Raw genomic sequence first — 15,874 nt, forward strand, 5'->3', positions numbered from 1 at the left:
AGGTGATAGAAGACTGATAGCCCATTGACTTCAAGTGGACTTTAGTAGAGCAAAACTGTGCTTAGGAATGTGGTGCAAAGCAGCAGAATGTCCTGTTTTTCATGCCAATCAAGCTGCAGGTGACGTGCCATTGCTGAGCAAAGAGTTGACCTTTTTGTCTAATGTTTAACTTTTGTTAATTTCTGAGTTACTGTGTCAGGAATGCAATTTCCTGGGTTTCACTGCGACTCGCAAAGTTCAGTGGCAGCTTACTTTTATCACCAAGCATCTGTGGCCCAGCAAAATATAACTTATTCACTTACCCTTTTGCAGAATTTGCTCTTCAATGGCTGGGGCAAGATTGAGCAAGTGGCTGAAATGAGTGTGAACGCTATTCTAGAAGAGATTCTGATTAAAAGGTCACAACAGAAGAAGAGGACATCTCCATTAAATTACAAAGAGAGACTTTTCGTGCTTACAAAATCCATGTTAACGTATTATGAAGGTCGACCAGAGGTAGGAAGCTGGGTTTTATTTCAGTGTCCTTTCGGTGGTTCCTTGAGAAGATATTTGCTTTTATAGTTGTTTTTGTTCTGCTGCTTTAATTTTCTGGTATTGAACTTACTGATGGTGGTTACTGATGGTGGAGATGTTGTAACAACTGTATGCCATTGGTACCGGATGGGAGAAACAGAAATCTTTATAGAGGTTGAGTATCCCTTATCCGGAAATCCAATATTCAAAATCCAAAACTTTTTGAGCTCCCACAAAGGGTAATAAAATGGCGCGTGTGCAGGCTGGTTGCGCCAACGGCAAGTTCCCCATGATGCTCCACATGTAAAAAATTATTAAAAATATTGTCTAAAATCACCTTTAGGCTATGTGTATAAGGTGTATATAAAACATAAATGAATTTCGTGTTTAGATGTTCCATTCCACACTATCTTTAGACGTGCCTTTCCGCACTATCTTCATAACATGGGAACTGCTTTGTCTCATGATGCTCAGGTAACATCAGAAGCCCCAAGGCATACATACGGTAGGAATCCACTTTATGGTTCCTACCCGTACCAGTGTTGATCCAATTTCAGGAGTGGAAAAACTGGTGTGAGAAGGAGCTGCAACCTGGTTTCTCCTGTATAGCTTGGAGCTTCTGATGTAACCTGAGCAGTGTAGGAAGCAACTGGGCTGGTGCTGTGAGTTTAGGCGGACTGCTTGTAGAAATCGACCTCTGGTCCAAAAGATAAGAAAAACAAGTAAACCTGTGAAAAGAGAAGGAAAAAAACCCTATAGAACAAAAAGTGGGGCAAGAGAATAAAACGTAAACCAATTGGTTAATTTGAGTTTCCAAGTATGCACTAAGGCAAATTTGGCTTTCTTTGGCTCCACAGATGTGTCTTTCAGATGACCTTTAGAAAAATCTTCACAAACTGTAACATTTAATTTGAACAGTTCAGTCTGTGGCTGATGCTGAGGGGTAGCAGAGAGTAGGGGATATTGTCTATCAAAACTCTCTTGATACTGCCTGGGTTTCTGTTGTTGAAATGTGACAGGTTTGGTGCGTCGGTTATCTACAGAACGGGGCTTATCCTGGGTATCTTTGACATGTTTGGGAGTTTGCCCTAATTTATCTCCTATAACATCTCTTCCAAGAGAAGCAAAGACCTCTTTAACAATGGTGAGAAGGAACCCTAACAGCCTTTGTCTGGGAGCTTTAAGGTAAAGGGCACAGGAGCATTGGAGCTTGACAAGAGAGAGCGATAGCTCAGACTGAAAAAAGTAGAAATGAACACACTGAAGCTGGCTCCTATCACAGTTCAAGAGTATGGAGATGAGAGAGGGTCCCTTGAGAGCCATTGTGGGTAGTGGTTACCCTGTTAGACTAGGAACTGTGGAGATGCTTGTTCAAACCCCTACTTGCGATAAAACTTGTTGAGTGACCTTGGGCCAGTCACACACTCTCAGCCAAACCCACAGGATTGTTGGGAGGATAAAATGGAGACAGGGAGAAACATGAACGCTTCCCTGAGCTCCTTGGAGGAAAGCCAGGATAAAAATGCTCGCTACATAAAAAAACTAAAAGAAGAGGAGGCTTCCAGGTGAGAGTTCCATATAGGGCTGTCAGTTCTGGGTTGGGAAATACCTGGAGATTGTGGGGGTAAAGCCTGAGGAGAGTGGGGTTTGGGAAGGGGAGGGACTTCAATGGGGTATAATGCCATGGAGTCCACTTACCAAAGCATCTATTTTCTCCAGGTGAACTGATCTCTGTCACCTGGAGATCAGTTGCAATGGTGGGAGATCTCCAGCCACCACCTGGAGGCTGGTAGCCCTAGTTCAGTATTACGAATAGATTTTGTGCATTTCAACATTTGACACTTTAAAAAAAAACATTTATCTTGATTAAGGGTATACATGGGGTGACATTATGATTCAGCGCTTTACGGTAAGAAAACGGACTAATTGGAAGAAAAGGCCTCTTTGTCATGTGGGTAGAGAGAAGGCTTCTTATTTTTGGCTGTATTGTTTTATATTGTGGAATTGCTGCAAATGTGAACTGAAATGGTGTTGTGTGATTTCACTGTAGGAATGTGCTAGCGGGAAGTAAATTACTCATTAAAATCTCACAGAGTTTGCTGGGGTCACAGTTCCAAGTGGTAATAGGCTAGAGTCCCAAGGTCAGGAGAGAGGGAGCCATTAGGCCAGTAGGGGCTAGACCCATGTGACCTTGGCTGGGGCAAGCAACAGCTGAGGCCCTAGAGGAAGCAAGCAGCTGCTCGCCATGGGCAAGCAACATGGTCACATATAGACAAACAGCCAAGAAAAGAGCAGTCTGGTTGAAGTTTCTACTGGTAGGCTTTGTTGTTAGACAAGCTGGAATGTGTCTAGAGGAGGGCAACAAGGATGGTGAGGGTTCTGGAGACCAAGTCCTATGAGGAAAGGTTGAAGGAGCTGGGTATGTTTAGCCTGAAAAGGAGAAGACTGAGAGGTGATATGATAACCATCTTCAAGTACTTGAAGGGCTGTCGTATAGAGGATGGTGCCAAGTTGTTTTCTGTTGCCCCAGGAGATCGGACCAGAACCAACGGGCTGAAATTAAATCAAAAGAGTTTCCGTCTAGACATTAGGAAGAAATTTCTAACAGTTAGAGCGTTTCCTCAGTGGAATGGGCTTCCTCGGGAGGTGGTGAGTTCTCCTTCCCTGGAGGTTTTTAAGCAGAGGCTAGATGACCATCTGTCAGCAATGCTGATTCTATGACCTTAGGCAGATCATGAGAGGGAGGGCATCTTGGCCATCTTCTAGGCATGGAGTAGGCGTCACTAGGTGTGTGTGTGGGGGAAGGTAGATGTGAATTTCCTGCACTGTGCAGGAGACTGGGCTAGATGACCCTGGTAGTCCCTTCCCACTCTATGATTCTATGGAGGAAGCTCCGAGTCTAAAGCTTTATAGAGCCAGATAAAGCTGAAGCTGCATTATTAGCTCCTTAGGTTACCTACACAGGTGCTGAATCTACCAGTGGGGCCTGTGTTGCTGTCCAGCTGGCACCTATGGAAAGAATACCAGTCTTTCATTCCTTTTGCACACCTAGGGGCACAGGAAGAAAGACCTGAAACTAGGAGTCCCAATCTGAAAATCCTGAGACCTTACTAACTCCAAAGCTGTTTTGAATTGTAGTTGGAAGAAAGGCATGGAGTGTGCAGATTCAAAAAAAAAAAAACTTGCTTTGGCAGCCGCTGCTACCACAGCACAGGACTTTCACCGTGCGACTAAAGGCAAGTCGTGTGTAAGCAAGGAAACGTTGTTCAACAATATGTTCATTTTAAAAGGTCACCTGTTAAGCATAGATTCTGCCTAAAACGTTGAAGAGCTACTATTAGAGTTATTTATTTATTTGTTTGTTATTCATTTACAAAATTTATATTCTGTCTTTCTGCCCTTAGAAGGGCTGCCAAGGTGGCGAACAATTAAAAACATACATGATAAAATTACAATATAGAACTATTAAAATAACCCCCAACATACCTCATTAAAACAACATTAAAAAGAATAAAAAAGAGTTAAATACATATAAAACTGTTAAAATACATTCAAAACATCAAACATTGGTTAGGAGGAAGGAGGGCTCATTGAGGGAATGCCAAATGAAACAAAAAGTCTTCACTTGCTGGTGGAAGACAGCAACAGAAGGGGGCAAACAACCCTCCCTGGGGAGCAGGGCCTCTGAAGTTGACCGTAACAGTTGGGCAGGTTCGTAAGGGATTATGCAGTCCTTCAGGTATGTTGGTCCCAAACCATATAGAGCTTTGAAGGTCAAGACCAGCACCTTGAATTGTGCCCAGAAACAAATTGGCAGCCAATATAGGTGGACCAAGACTGGAGTAATATGGTCCCTATGACCCAATCCAGTCAACATTCTGGCTGCAGCGTTCTGTACCAACTGAAACTTCTGAACACTTTTCAGGGACAGCCCCATGTAGAGTTCATTGCAGTAATCTATAATCCCGATGTAACCAGGGTATGTACCACAGTGGTCAGATCTTTTCTGTCCAGGAACGGCTACAGCTGGCTAACCAGTCAAAGCTGGTAAAAGGCACTCTTGGCCACTTCTTCCACTTGCTTATCCAGCAGTATGCCTGGGTCCAAGAGCACCCCCAGACTACAGATCTGTTCCTTCAAGGGGAGCGCAACCCCATCCAGAACAGGTAACACCTTAAATCCCGGGACACACCTTTTACCTACCAGTAGCACTTCTGTCATGTTGGGATTAAGCTTCAGTTTATTAGCCTGCATCCACTTCAAAACTGCTTCCAGGCACTGGTTCAGGGTTTCTACAGCTTCCCTGGGATCAGCTGGAAGTATGAGGTAGAGTTGAGTGTCATCTGCATATTGGTGTCAACCCAGCCCAAATCTCTAGATAACTTCACCCAGCAGTTTCATGTAGGTGTTAAAAGGCATAGGGGATAAGATGGAACCTTGTGGGATCCCAAAGGCCAAGGGGCTGAACAACAACCCCCCAGCACCACCTTCTGAAACCCATCTTCCAAGTAGGACTAGAACCACCACAGAATGGTGCCTCCCAGTCCCAGTCCAGATAAACAATCCAGAAAGATACTATGATCAGTGGTCTCAAAAGCCTCTGAGAAGTTCATGAGAATCAACATAGCTGCACTCCCTCCGTTCATCTCTTGACTCAGGTCATCCACCAGGGCCATCAAGGCTGTTTCAGTTCCATAATCAGGCCTGAAACAAGATTGGAAGGGATCTAAACAATGTGCCACATTCAAGAAGGCTTAGAGTTGTCCAGTTCAATCACCTTGCTCAAGAATGGAATATCTGAAACTGGTCAATAATTATTGAGATCTCCTGGATCAAGGGTAGGCTTCTTTATGCATAACCTTACTCCTTAACATTTTGTGGTTGGCTCTGCCTCTTGTGGCAGCCATTTTGTGGTTGGCTCTGCCTCCTGGCAGGAAAGGAGACTTTGCTAGCAGCCTTAACTTTTTATACAGTGAGCATATCACTTACTGTACCTAGAAGAGACTTTTAGCTTGCCAAGAGAACATCACATTTCACATATCAGTAAACAGATTTTTCTGGGGAAAGGCCTAGCCACAGAGTGGAGTTTGGTATGACTTGAACAAATTTGAAATGATGATCAAATAAATAAAAATCTATAGCTAAAATTAACTGTTTGTGAAACAGGTCCTTTACTAATGTAACACTAAAGAGTGTCTGACAAGGTCCTGAACTGTGAAGCTGAGGGATGTATGTAAGATATGGAGGAGCAGAGACAATTGGAGTGGACAACTGGAACAGAATTCTGTTTGCTTATACAGTTACATTACCTTGTATGGAATGTGTTTTCAAGCTGAAAATGGTTAGTACAGAAATACCAGATCGGCGTTAATGTGAGAGTTTGGAGTTTGAGGTGACTGCTATTTTTAGATGTATGCAACAAAGAACCAGGAAATTGAAACCCACTTTTCATTAGTGGTGTAACTTGTTAAGAAAAGGATATCGGAGGCAAAATGTGATAATGAGTATTTGTCTGACAGACCCCCTAGTAATCCTGCATTGCAAGGCTGAGGGACAAGGGTGTTTTCTCAAGAATTAAGAGTTGTACATTATGACACCCAAACCCATTCCATATTGTTATCGTTTGAGGGCACATAAAATCAGATATTCAGAAATAGATTTTGCAGATTTTAGGCCAGAAATGATGTTTGGGGAAGTAATGGCATCTCAAAAATCGCTGCTTTTGATCACAATGCAGCTCTGTAAAATGATGATGTTTTGCAGCTACTACTCCAGCACAGCAAATGTTCTGGAAATTTCAGTGCCATGAAAAATGGGGGTGGTGGTGGAGGCATTTTCTTCTATGAAAAAATGGAAATGGGGGGTGGGATCTGCAATATTTACTTTCTTAGTTTACTGTTTCAATAACTTAAAATGCAGTATGCATAACTTAACATTTAACATTGTATTATTTAACATGTTTTTGAAATGTAGCAGTATTAAAAAAAACTTCAGTTTTGATCAAACAAAACTGCAGATAAACCCCAGTGTGGGAGAGAGTACTGTTGCACTCTACACATGTATCTTAGTTTTTGCCACCTGAGGCTTTCAGTGCAGTCCTAAGAACACTTTCTGAGGAGTAAGTCCCATTGAGTAGACTTGAATAGGATTCTAAGCTGACCTGTTAAGATGACAGTCACCCTCAAGAAGTCTTTTGTAGTTTGCCCCCTCCTTCTGGCTTTGTCCTCCAGCAGTGCAGGACATTTATTTATGTACTTATTTAAGACATTTGTAACCTACCATTCTACTAAAAAAAGGACTCAAGGCTGGTTTCAATTATTTTTTAAAAATACGCCAGAATAAAACACACAAAGCCTACATATAATATAGATGACCAGGAAACTTTTATCTTTTGGAAGGGTTCCTGTTTCCTTGTAGCAAGGCATCTATGGACCAACCTACACAATACATTTTTATCGAGTCAGCTCTGGTTATAGGGTTGCCTGACCACTGCCTTCAGCTCTCAGCTTTTGGGGGTGGGGTATGGGAAAGGGAAGTGTCAGTCACTGTTTTGACGCCACTTCCAGGTTTCATCCAGAAGTGATATCACAACGCTGCAGGGATTCCCCAAAACAATATAGTAAAATCATAGCGTTTTGGGGACTTCCTAGAGTGCTGTGACATCACTTCCAGGTAAAACCGAGAAATGGCATTGTGACATCAATTGATGTCGCTCCCCCTCCCATGTTTCCCCTGCTGCTCTATTGAGTGAGTATGGGGGACATGGAAGCATCAGCGAGAGGACTCCTGCCCCAAGCAGGCAAGTGTCAACCTGAGGTTTGGACCTGAATCACTTTCCCCACAGCCATACAGCAAAGGCCTGGAATGTCATTTTAAAAGTCTGCAGGGGCCCAATTTGGCTTAGGAATGCGGTATAGAGGGAGGAGGGGCTCCTGCCTCCCTCCCTCCCTTCGCACCATTTTCCAAAACTGAAATTGCCCTAATGGGGAGTTATTTGTCCCATTTTGCAGCACCACGTGAAGTATGGACCTGTCTCATTAAAAAACCTATTGTGTAGTTTGGCCCTATGCTCCATTCTTTTAAGGAGAGAGATTAAAAGTTGGCTACAACAGCGGTGTAATGGCTTTGACCATCTCTACCATGCTAATTTCCACACGCTGATGTTCTGTGTCCATCTTCTGTGAGATGGGGTTTTGTGCTTTACTTCAAGATCTGTCCCTGTTTTGACTCAGATGTGTAGGATCAGGTTATTCTGAACGGAGTCATCTCACTCAAGAAACCCGTATCAAAGTTACCCTGAAATTCCAGATTACAAAGGAAATCACAGCATTCCAAAAACCAGAAAAAGCAGCATTCCACAAACGCCTCTCATGCTAGGAGCAGAGATGCAGTTTAGATGTTAGTATATTTCTGAGTATAACCCTGAGTATATTCACAGGAATTGTGATAATCTAATTTTTGCCATACATACAAATCTTCATACCACATCATTCTTAGAAAACAAGTTTAGTGGATAAAACCGCAACTCAGATAAACTCATCTTTAAAAGTATTTCACTCATTCCAAAAAGGGAAAATATTTCATAGAGATTTTCTTTCTGTGTTTTCCACCATTTCCAGATTTTCTTTTGGAAAATTTGGAAATAAGTTTCTGGCATGGGGAACATTTTACTTGCAATTTTTTCCGGTTTTGTTTCTGGGTCTTCCCATCTCTAAGAACCTGAAAGTCTGGCACTACCCCGTTGCAAGGAAGAGAGTACTCGCTTATGGAGGTTCATTTTTCTGAATAACCCGGGCATGAAATTAACTACTTGTCTTCTCCCGTGGGGCAAATAGAAATAATCTCTAATCCTTCCCACTTGACGCAGAGCTACTCTTTTGCAGCAGTGTCTCACTATGTTGACTTGTTAAAAAAAAAAAATCCATAGGACATAGTCAGAATATGGTGAATCAACTTTCCACACATAATAGTTTCTGACCAGGAGTTTTCTGCAAATGGTGATTTGTGCGCTGTTTCCCCCCTATCATGACTAAACGCAGAAGCCTATGACCTTCTCTTCTCTCCCTTTGTTCAATGTCTCCTGCTTGCCCTGCGGTTCACTTTAGGAGCCCAGTTTAAAAATAGACACTGTGCAAACTTAGGCTATTAACGCAAGGGCAAGATGTCACCGTTAATCTCTCTCTCATCTCACATTATTTTAATCTGGGATCATAAAAGTAAACGCACGTCCGTCTCCCATCCCACACTATGTGCACCACCCGATCCTCCATGCGTTTGGGACATGGGATAACGTGGGATATTTGGGGAGTTCTCCATCGCTACCGACGTCATTACATCACAGTCACGTGATTGTGCGTGCTTGGCGTCTTCCTTTTTCTTCTTCTCCCCCCTAGAATGATATTCCGGTATACCAATGCAACTCACTTCAGGATGTTAGTTTTTCTCCTGACCTCCTGCTCTGCAGCAAAAAGCAGAGCTCTCCAGCCCGCAGCTCCGCCGTCTCCTTTTTTGAGGCGGCAGGAGGCTCGAAAGCTCGGGGCAGGCGCGGCTAGAGCAGGGAACACTGAGTCCGCCGGCCAGCTGAGCGGCGGCTTGGCAGGTGCCGCAGGAGCCGCGAGAGACGAGCGGACACTTGGGCCGTCTCGTCAGGCTTAGCAGCGTCGCCCGCTCGCTTTCCTGGCCAGTGGAGGGGCGGTTTTGAGCCCCTGAGGGGAGTGAGCCTGTGAGGGAGAGGTGCAGCCTCGGCGCGAGGCGTACACGGGGCCTGGTGTCAGCGGGTGGCTGATCTACCGGAGGAGCCCCCCCTCTCTTTGGCGGGAAATTTCACACACACACCCCTCTTTAGGGCGGCCAGGCACTAATAAAAAAAATCACTCCCAGTTGCGTTTGGCCGGGTGATTATCACACCCACGCACACGCTGGCACCCACGCACACACGCAGTCTTGGGCGACAAGGACTAATGGAATATCAACCCGGAAGCGCATGCATGACGAAACAACCAGATTTATCTCAATTGTGATCTGTATTTCACGATAAGACGGGTCTTGGAAAACACGCATGTAAATCGTGCTCGTGGTAGATTTGATCCGCAGAGTGGGGACAGCGTGCGTGTGACCACTGGAAAACCGCTACATTGGGGGGGACAAGCAGACCAAATCGGTCATGCGTTAACGGCCTTAAAGTCCCCACGAGTGAGCGTCACATGCAAATCAGGCCCGAGTCAGTTACTGTGAAGAGAACTGTGAAGGTCCTGAAATAATTACCTTCATCAACAAAGAAGCTGTTCATATCTAAAATGGGAAAGAGGTTGGAATTATATGTTGTCTAGTTTATTCTAGGATGATTATGTTTACTCAGTAATGAAGGAAGGAACATCATTCAATACTTAGGCCCAAACCAGATGAGTTCTGCGTATGAGCACATGGATCTGCCTTAGACTGAGTCAAACCATTGGTCTACCAAATTCAGCATTGTCTTCTGTGACCAGCAGAATCATGGCTTTTCTTTGTGGGTTTGTTTGTTTTACTTGAAAATACATGATTTGCAGAAGAGTTTGTAGCCTCCCTCCCATGTGTAGTCTGATCCCCCCCTATAGCAGTGGTTCCCAAACCTTTTGGGCCACTACCCCCTTGGTTCCAAAAACTCAACCCCAGCACCCCCTACCCTATCCTATAAAAAGCATTATTCAAAATTGAGGTTTGCATGACACACTAAAGAAGATAACAGTAAAATTTCAAAACAGTAACAATTAATTGCACGTCTATTCAAAATCAAATTAAAACTTTTTAGTTGAAATTTATTCAGCAAAACTGATGAACTTGATCCAGTGGTACCAGCTCTTCAAAGTCTAGAAAAATATTCTGATAGTTTCCACCAAACTTGCCAGCATGGTGCTATCGCTTGTTCTATTGTAATTTAGTGAACAACATAGTCGAAGGGCCCCACCTCTAGCGCCCCCCCTGCCGCCCCCTTGCCTCTTAGTGCCCCCCTAGGTAATCCCACCCCCCAGGAGATGGTACTGCCCACTTTGGGAACCACTGCCCTATAGGGATGTTACTGTTTCCTGGCTGCTTAACAAATGTTTTGGCTGAGCTCTGGGAGGGGTTGAGCCTCAGCAAAGCCATGGCTCAAATCAAACCTTGTGTTAGGAGTGATCAGGAAGGGCAACGGAGAACATCATATTCAGCTGCAAAGCCTTGCTCTGAAAAGTATTAAATAGGATGAGTTTGGGCAAAAATTACATCTGGGGGGCTTTCTTTGCTTAGCATAATGGAAGAATTCTGGCCTGATATGCAGATATGAGAAGGGTTTTCCTATACCCTTTCCTCTTTCAGAAGCAAGTTGCTTCCTAAAAGTTGGGAAGTCTCCCCCCCTTTGGTTTGTCTTTAAAAAATCTGTATTTTTTTAAATGTGGGTCTTTTTTGAAGGTAGGAGATTACAAGATTTTTTGGTTTTTGAAAAATAATATTTAAATTCACATATGGAGGGTGAGCATGCTAGTCAATATTTTTGTGTGTGTTTGCGTTTATTTGCCAGAATTGTGGGTTTATTTGCCAGAATTGAAGTAACTGGTATACTGAAAGGCTGGAATCAAAATACTGCCAAGGTACAAGCCGCAGTCATCTTAACCTGGGTTTTGCCTGTTTTAAGTCACAAACCCTACCTCCTGCAGCCCAAGCAAAATGAGCTTGTGTAGAAGCAACTTGCTAGAAGCCAGGAATGCCTGTATGCTTTGTAAAAAACACTGTACAGTATGTGGCCTTATCCCCACTACAAACAAGATACACATTTTTCTAATGACTTGACAAGGTCTAACCAGAGCAGGCTGAACTTGCTGTCTTCTGCTAACTTGGTGTTTTTTAAGCCTTGTGCTTCATGATATGTTCTTTCTTATCAATCAAAACCACAGTAGCTTAGGTTTGGCTTCCTAGAGACATATACAAAGCTGCTTTAGTAAATTCTGACCCAACTATTAATAGGAATTTGGTCAGTAAACTTCAAGGGCTGAATTCAGTAGCTAAGTGAAGCTTCGTTGTTTTGGTGACACAAAAACGTAATTAAACCAGATTTATAACTGTTTTGTATATCCAGTACTGGTACAAAGCAGACGATATTGACTCATTGGCATCCACTAATATTTTCAAAACAGCACCGCAAGCCTTGAAGTAACAATACCTGTTGGGGGTTGCATCGAACCACCCCTTCCTGGTTCAACAATGCTTCTGTAAAACTGTGAGATTGTTACACATTTCCCTTAGGAAATGTACTTAATTCCTAGGACAGCACTATAAGATATATTTTCCTTTGGGTGACAGAACTCTAGAGCCTTACAGTGTCTTCATAATACTTGTTTATTTCAGAAATATTGAAGACAATATTTTGCTCTGTTTGCTCTGTTTGTGAGCAAACAGAATTCTAAACCAGACCGCAGAACTGCTAATTCTGCATGAGGTTCCCAAAGAGAGCAACCGCATCATAGGGTACTTTACCTTCAGCCAACTGCCCAAACTCAAAACAATATATCATTGGGGCCTCTTCAGACATTGCAAAGTCCTTGTGTTTGTTGGGTGATGATCCGACGTCTTTGAATCGGATGTCCCATGGGAGTCTTGTGCCTCCAAGAGACTCATGCAAGCCTTTTCCTCCTCATGACCAGGGTGTACAGCAGGAAGAGTGGCAGCATTCCCCTCTGCACTGTTTTTTCTCCATAAAGCATCGCATGGAGCTGCTATTGGCTTTGCTTGCAAAATGATGTTATGTGCCAGCACATGAATTTCACACAGAGCCAGTAGTGGCTCTGTGAGACGCTTTAAGGAGGAGGAAAACACACGAAGGGGAAAGCAGCCACCATTTCTGACTGTGTCCCCAAGTTGCGAGGAGAAAAAAGCGAGCATGAGTCTAAGAGGCACAATACTCCCATTGAACGTCTGACTGAAAGTCTTCATGTCATTACACAACAAGTACGAGGGCTTAATAATATATAAACGCGCTACACTTGCCCATCCTGTAGATCAGTGGTTCCCAACCTTTTTTTGACCAGGGACCACTAGGACTTTTTTGTTCGGTGCAGGGACCCCAAGGTTCAAAATAAAAAATCCGAGAATTTGAAAATAAACTTTAATCATAACAGTTAGTTAAACATTAAATTTAGAATAATATTTGAATATATTTTTTTATAATAGAGAACTTTTAATTGTAAATCAATGTGATTTTTGAGCTTGCATCCTTTTTACAAGCTGGGCAATTCTGGGGCTAATACTGTTGCTCAGAGCTACACGAATATCATCACTTGCTTCCAATTGATTTCTTGTCATGTTCTTAATTATAAGCAAAGCAGAAAACCCTTGTTCGCATAAATAAGTTGTGGAGAAGAGCATAAGATATCGCAAGGCGAATCCCCGAACTGTAGGATATGAAATTGCTTTTTTACACCAAAACTCTTCAAGAGAAACTGATTCAAACGCATCCTTACAGTGCCTATCATTTTGGAATTCAATGAGCTCTTCCTGGATTTCTTCTGCAACCTCTTCAACAGCAATACCAAAAGGATTGCGAATCAGCTTTTGGGTATCTTTTGATTCTGTCTGGTTATATTCCGGGAAGTAACGGTGGAATTCATCGACCAGCATTTGCAGATGACTTCTGATGTTGTCTTGTATATTTGCGGTGATCATGTCATCTTTACTATCATCGACCAGTGCTTTTAATGTCACAAACACAGAATAATTGTTTTCGCCTACCCATAACTGAAGTTTGCAAATAAAGGCACGCAGTTTGTCTTCAGACATAAAAATGTTTTCCACACCTGCTAAATTTATGTTTCCAGAACCTTGCAACTGTAAGTTTAGTTTATTCAAATGTGAGAAAAATATCCACAAGATAAGCCAAATGCATCTGACTTTTCGAATCAGAAAACAGCTCTAGTAAATCTTTAATTTTCTTCTCGGCTAGAAACAGCTCAACCTCTTTTCTTAGTTCAAATAACCTTCCCAGCATATTGCCTTTCGATAGCAAACGAACTTCGGTGTGGAAGAGTCTCATGATCGGAGTCCATTTCAGTGCACAGTTTTTTAAAAAGGTGTGTATTTAAGGCGCTGCTTTTAATAACATTGACCACTTTTATGGCCATTTCCATAGTATTAACAAGGCTTTTAGGAAGAGTCTTGGAAGCTAACGCCTGACGATGTATGATACAATGAGTTGTTATTGCTGAAGGATTCTTCTATTTTATTAACGTTGCTAGACCGGAGCGTGATTTTAACGTGGCTGGAGCGCCATCCGTACAGAAGCCGGTGAGCTTTTCCCACATAATGCTATGTTTCTCAAAATACTCCACTATTATATTCATGACGTCGATACCTTTTGACGTCGTTTCCAGTTTCCGCGAAATCAATAATTCCTCTTTAATAGTGTTGTAGTGGTCTAAAAAGCGGACAAATACGAGCAACTGACTGCAATTAGAAACGTCTGTCAATTCATCACACTGCAAAGCGAAACATGGCGAATTTTTTATTTTCGAAACAAGCTGCTCCTCGATGTCCTTTGACATAATTTCAATTCAAGCTTTTACCGTGTTGTTCGATAGAGGTATTCCTTGTATTTTCTTTTTGGCTTCCAACCCTAAAACCTCTTTGACAGCTATCACCAAACAAGGTTTGACGAGTGTTTCTCCTATTGTGTGTGGTTGTGCGAGGCTCGCTTGCACCCTCCCCCGGCCTCCCCACTCCCGCATGTTCCTTACTTGTCGCGCACCGCTCCCGCGAGTCACCACTGCACGTCGCAGTGCTCTGCGCCCGTGAGCTGCCACCATGCCTCCCGCGTAAATATTAATTTATTATGGGTTTATAACTTTGTTTTGCGGACCCCTGGTTTAGTTCTCGTGGACCCCTGGGAGTCCAGGGACCCCTGGTTGGGAACCAGTGCTGTCGATCAAAGCTTCTTAAACTGTGGGTCGTGACCTCATGTGGGGTCGCAAGACTGAATGTTGGGGTCGCAAAAAATATGGCAACAGTAAATGGTAAAAGTATATGTATACCAAAGAATTATTTTAAAATAAATTTCTTTATGATTTATTATCAGTAAATGTTTGATTTGTATACCTATTTTACATACCTATATACCCAGGGCCGCGTAAAAATTTCTTTGGCAAAAAGGGGTCGCGAGTGGGAAAAGTTTAAGAAACCCTGCTGTAGATAAACCAACTATTCAGGAAATAATCTCTAGATGTTAGTTTCCACTAATGAAACATTAGACAATCATCCCAGATTGTCTAATATCAGGAAGCAACCAGGATAGTCACTCAACAACTAGAACAATACCAAAAACATGTTGCTGTCAGTATGTCTGTTGACCACGGAATTAATGTTCTCATCATTGGTTCATCCATGTTCCACTAGAGAGCTACTGTACCGTAGCAGATAAGAGGCTGAGCTATAAACCGGGAAGTCTTTGGCTCAAATTTCACCGCAGTCATGAATTGGCCTTCAGCAAGACACTACCCTTGCATCAGCTGCATAACTCTTCCTAATAATAAAGTTAACTAATCCCTTTTTGATCATGAAAGCAGCAAAACCTGGCCAACCACAGACAATGTAGGGGTTTCCTCATACTTGGGGGTGGTGGTGGAGAGGGCTCTGCGAGTATGCAGAAACATTCGACTTTGCAAACTAACCCCCCTCCCCGCCTGTTGAGGACTAAATGTGCTCCAGGAGGCATAGATGGAATGAAGAGAACAGATGTGAGGCTGGTAAAGGAGGACGAAAGGCAGTTGAGGGGAAATTCACGTGCTCAAGTCCTGAGGAGTTTATAGAAACTTGAAGGAAGAGATTTGGGTGAAAATTCCATACACACACCTCGATTCCTTGTGGGTCGCCAATTGGTAGGGATAATAATACTGATTTACCTGTAAATTGCTAAGATAATGAATACGAAATGCCTCTCGTGCTCTAAATTGCTTTATAAGTGGGGCTAGGCAGCAGGTATAGTCATGAAGGGCTCTGGTGCTGTTTGGTGTATATGCAAAGGGCACTTTCGAGGAGCTTTATGCCACTGTTCTGCTCATTCAGGTAAAATCTCGTGGTGGTTGTGTTTAGACACAGTTGCATCCGCGTGGATATTGTGCACTATCATTCTGCTCTAGCCATGATTCACAACAGAATTATCCTGAGCGGACAAGCCAATCTGTTTGTGAAGAATTGCTATTGCACAGTGCCAATATCCATTGATACATGGATGCAACCTCATTAACTTTCTAGAGCTGCATTGAAGAACTCTAGAACAGCTAGATTGTTTTTAAAAAAAGAACTCTAACATCAAGATGGAGCAGAGAATCACTTGGAAATTATCACAATGCCATATTTT

The 15,874-nt window shown here is 42.9% G+C and overlaps 1 protein-coding gene across 1 annotated transcript in view; it reads left to right on the forward strand.

The window, feature by feature from the left end:
- The first annotated feature begins 324 nt into the window (after positions 1-324).
- The window catches only part of TEC (tec protein tyrosine kinase), a 40,200-nt gene continuing 24,650 nt past the window's right edge, over positions 325-15,874 (forward strand). Inside the window, exon 1 of the mRNA XM_056855635.1 lies at positions 325-495. Coding sequence (XP_056711613.1) covers positions 358-495 — 138 coding nt within the window. The 5' untranslated portion in view covers positions 325-357. The remainder of the gene's footprint in view (positions 496-15,874) is intronic.

The sequence above is a fragment of the Euleptes europaea genome, chromosome 9 (assembly GCF_029931775.1).
Source record: "Euleptes europaea isolate rEulEur1 chromosome 9, rEulEur1.hap1, whole genome shotgun sequence".
NCBI classification, from domain to species: Eukaryota; Metazoa; Chordata; class Lepidosauria; order Squamata; family Sphaerodactylidae; genus Euleptes; species Euleptes europaea.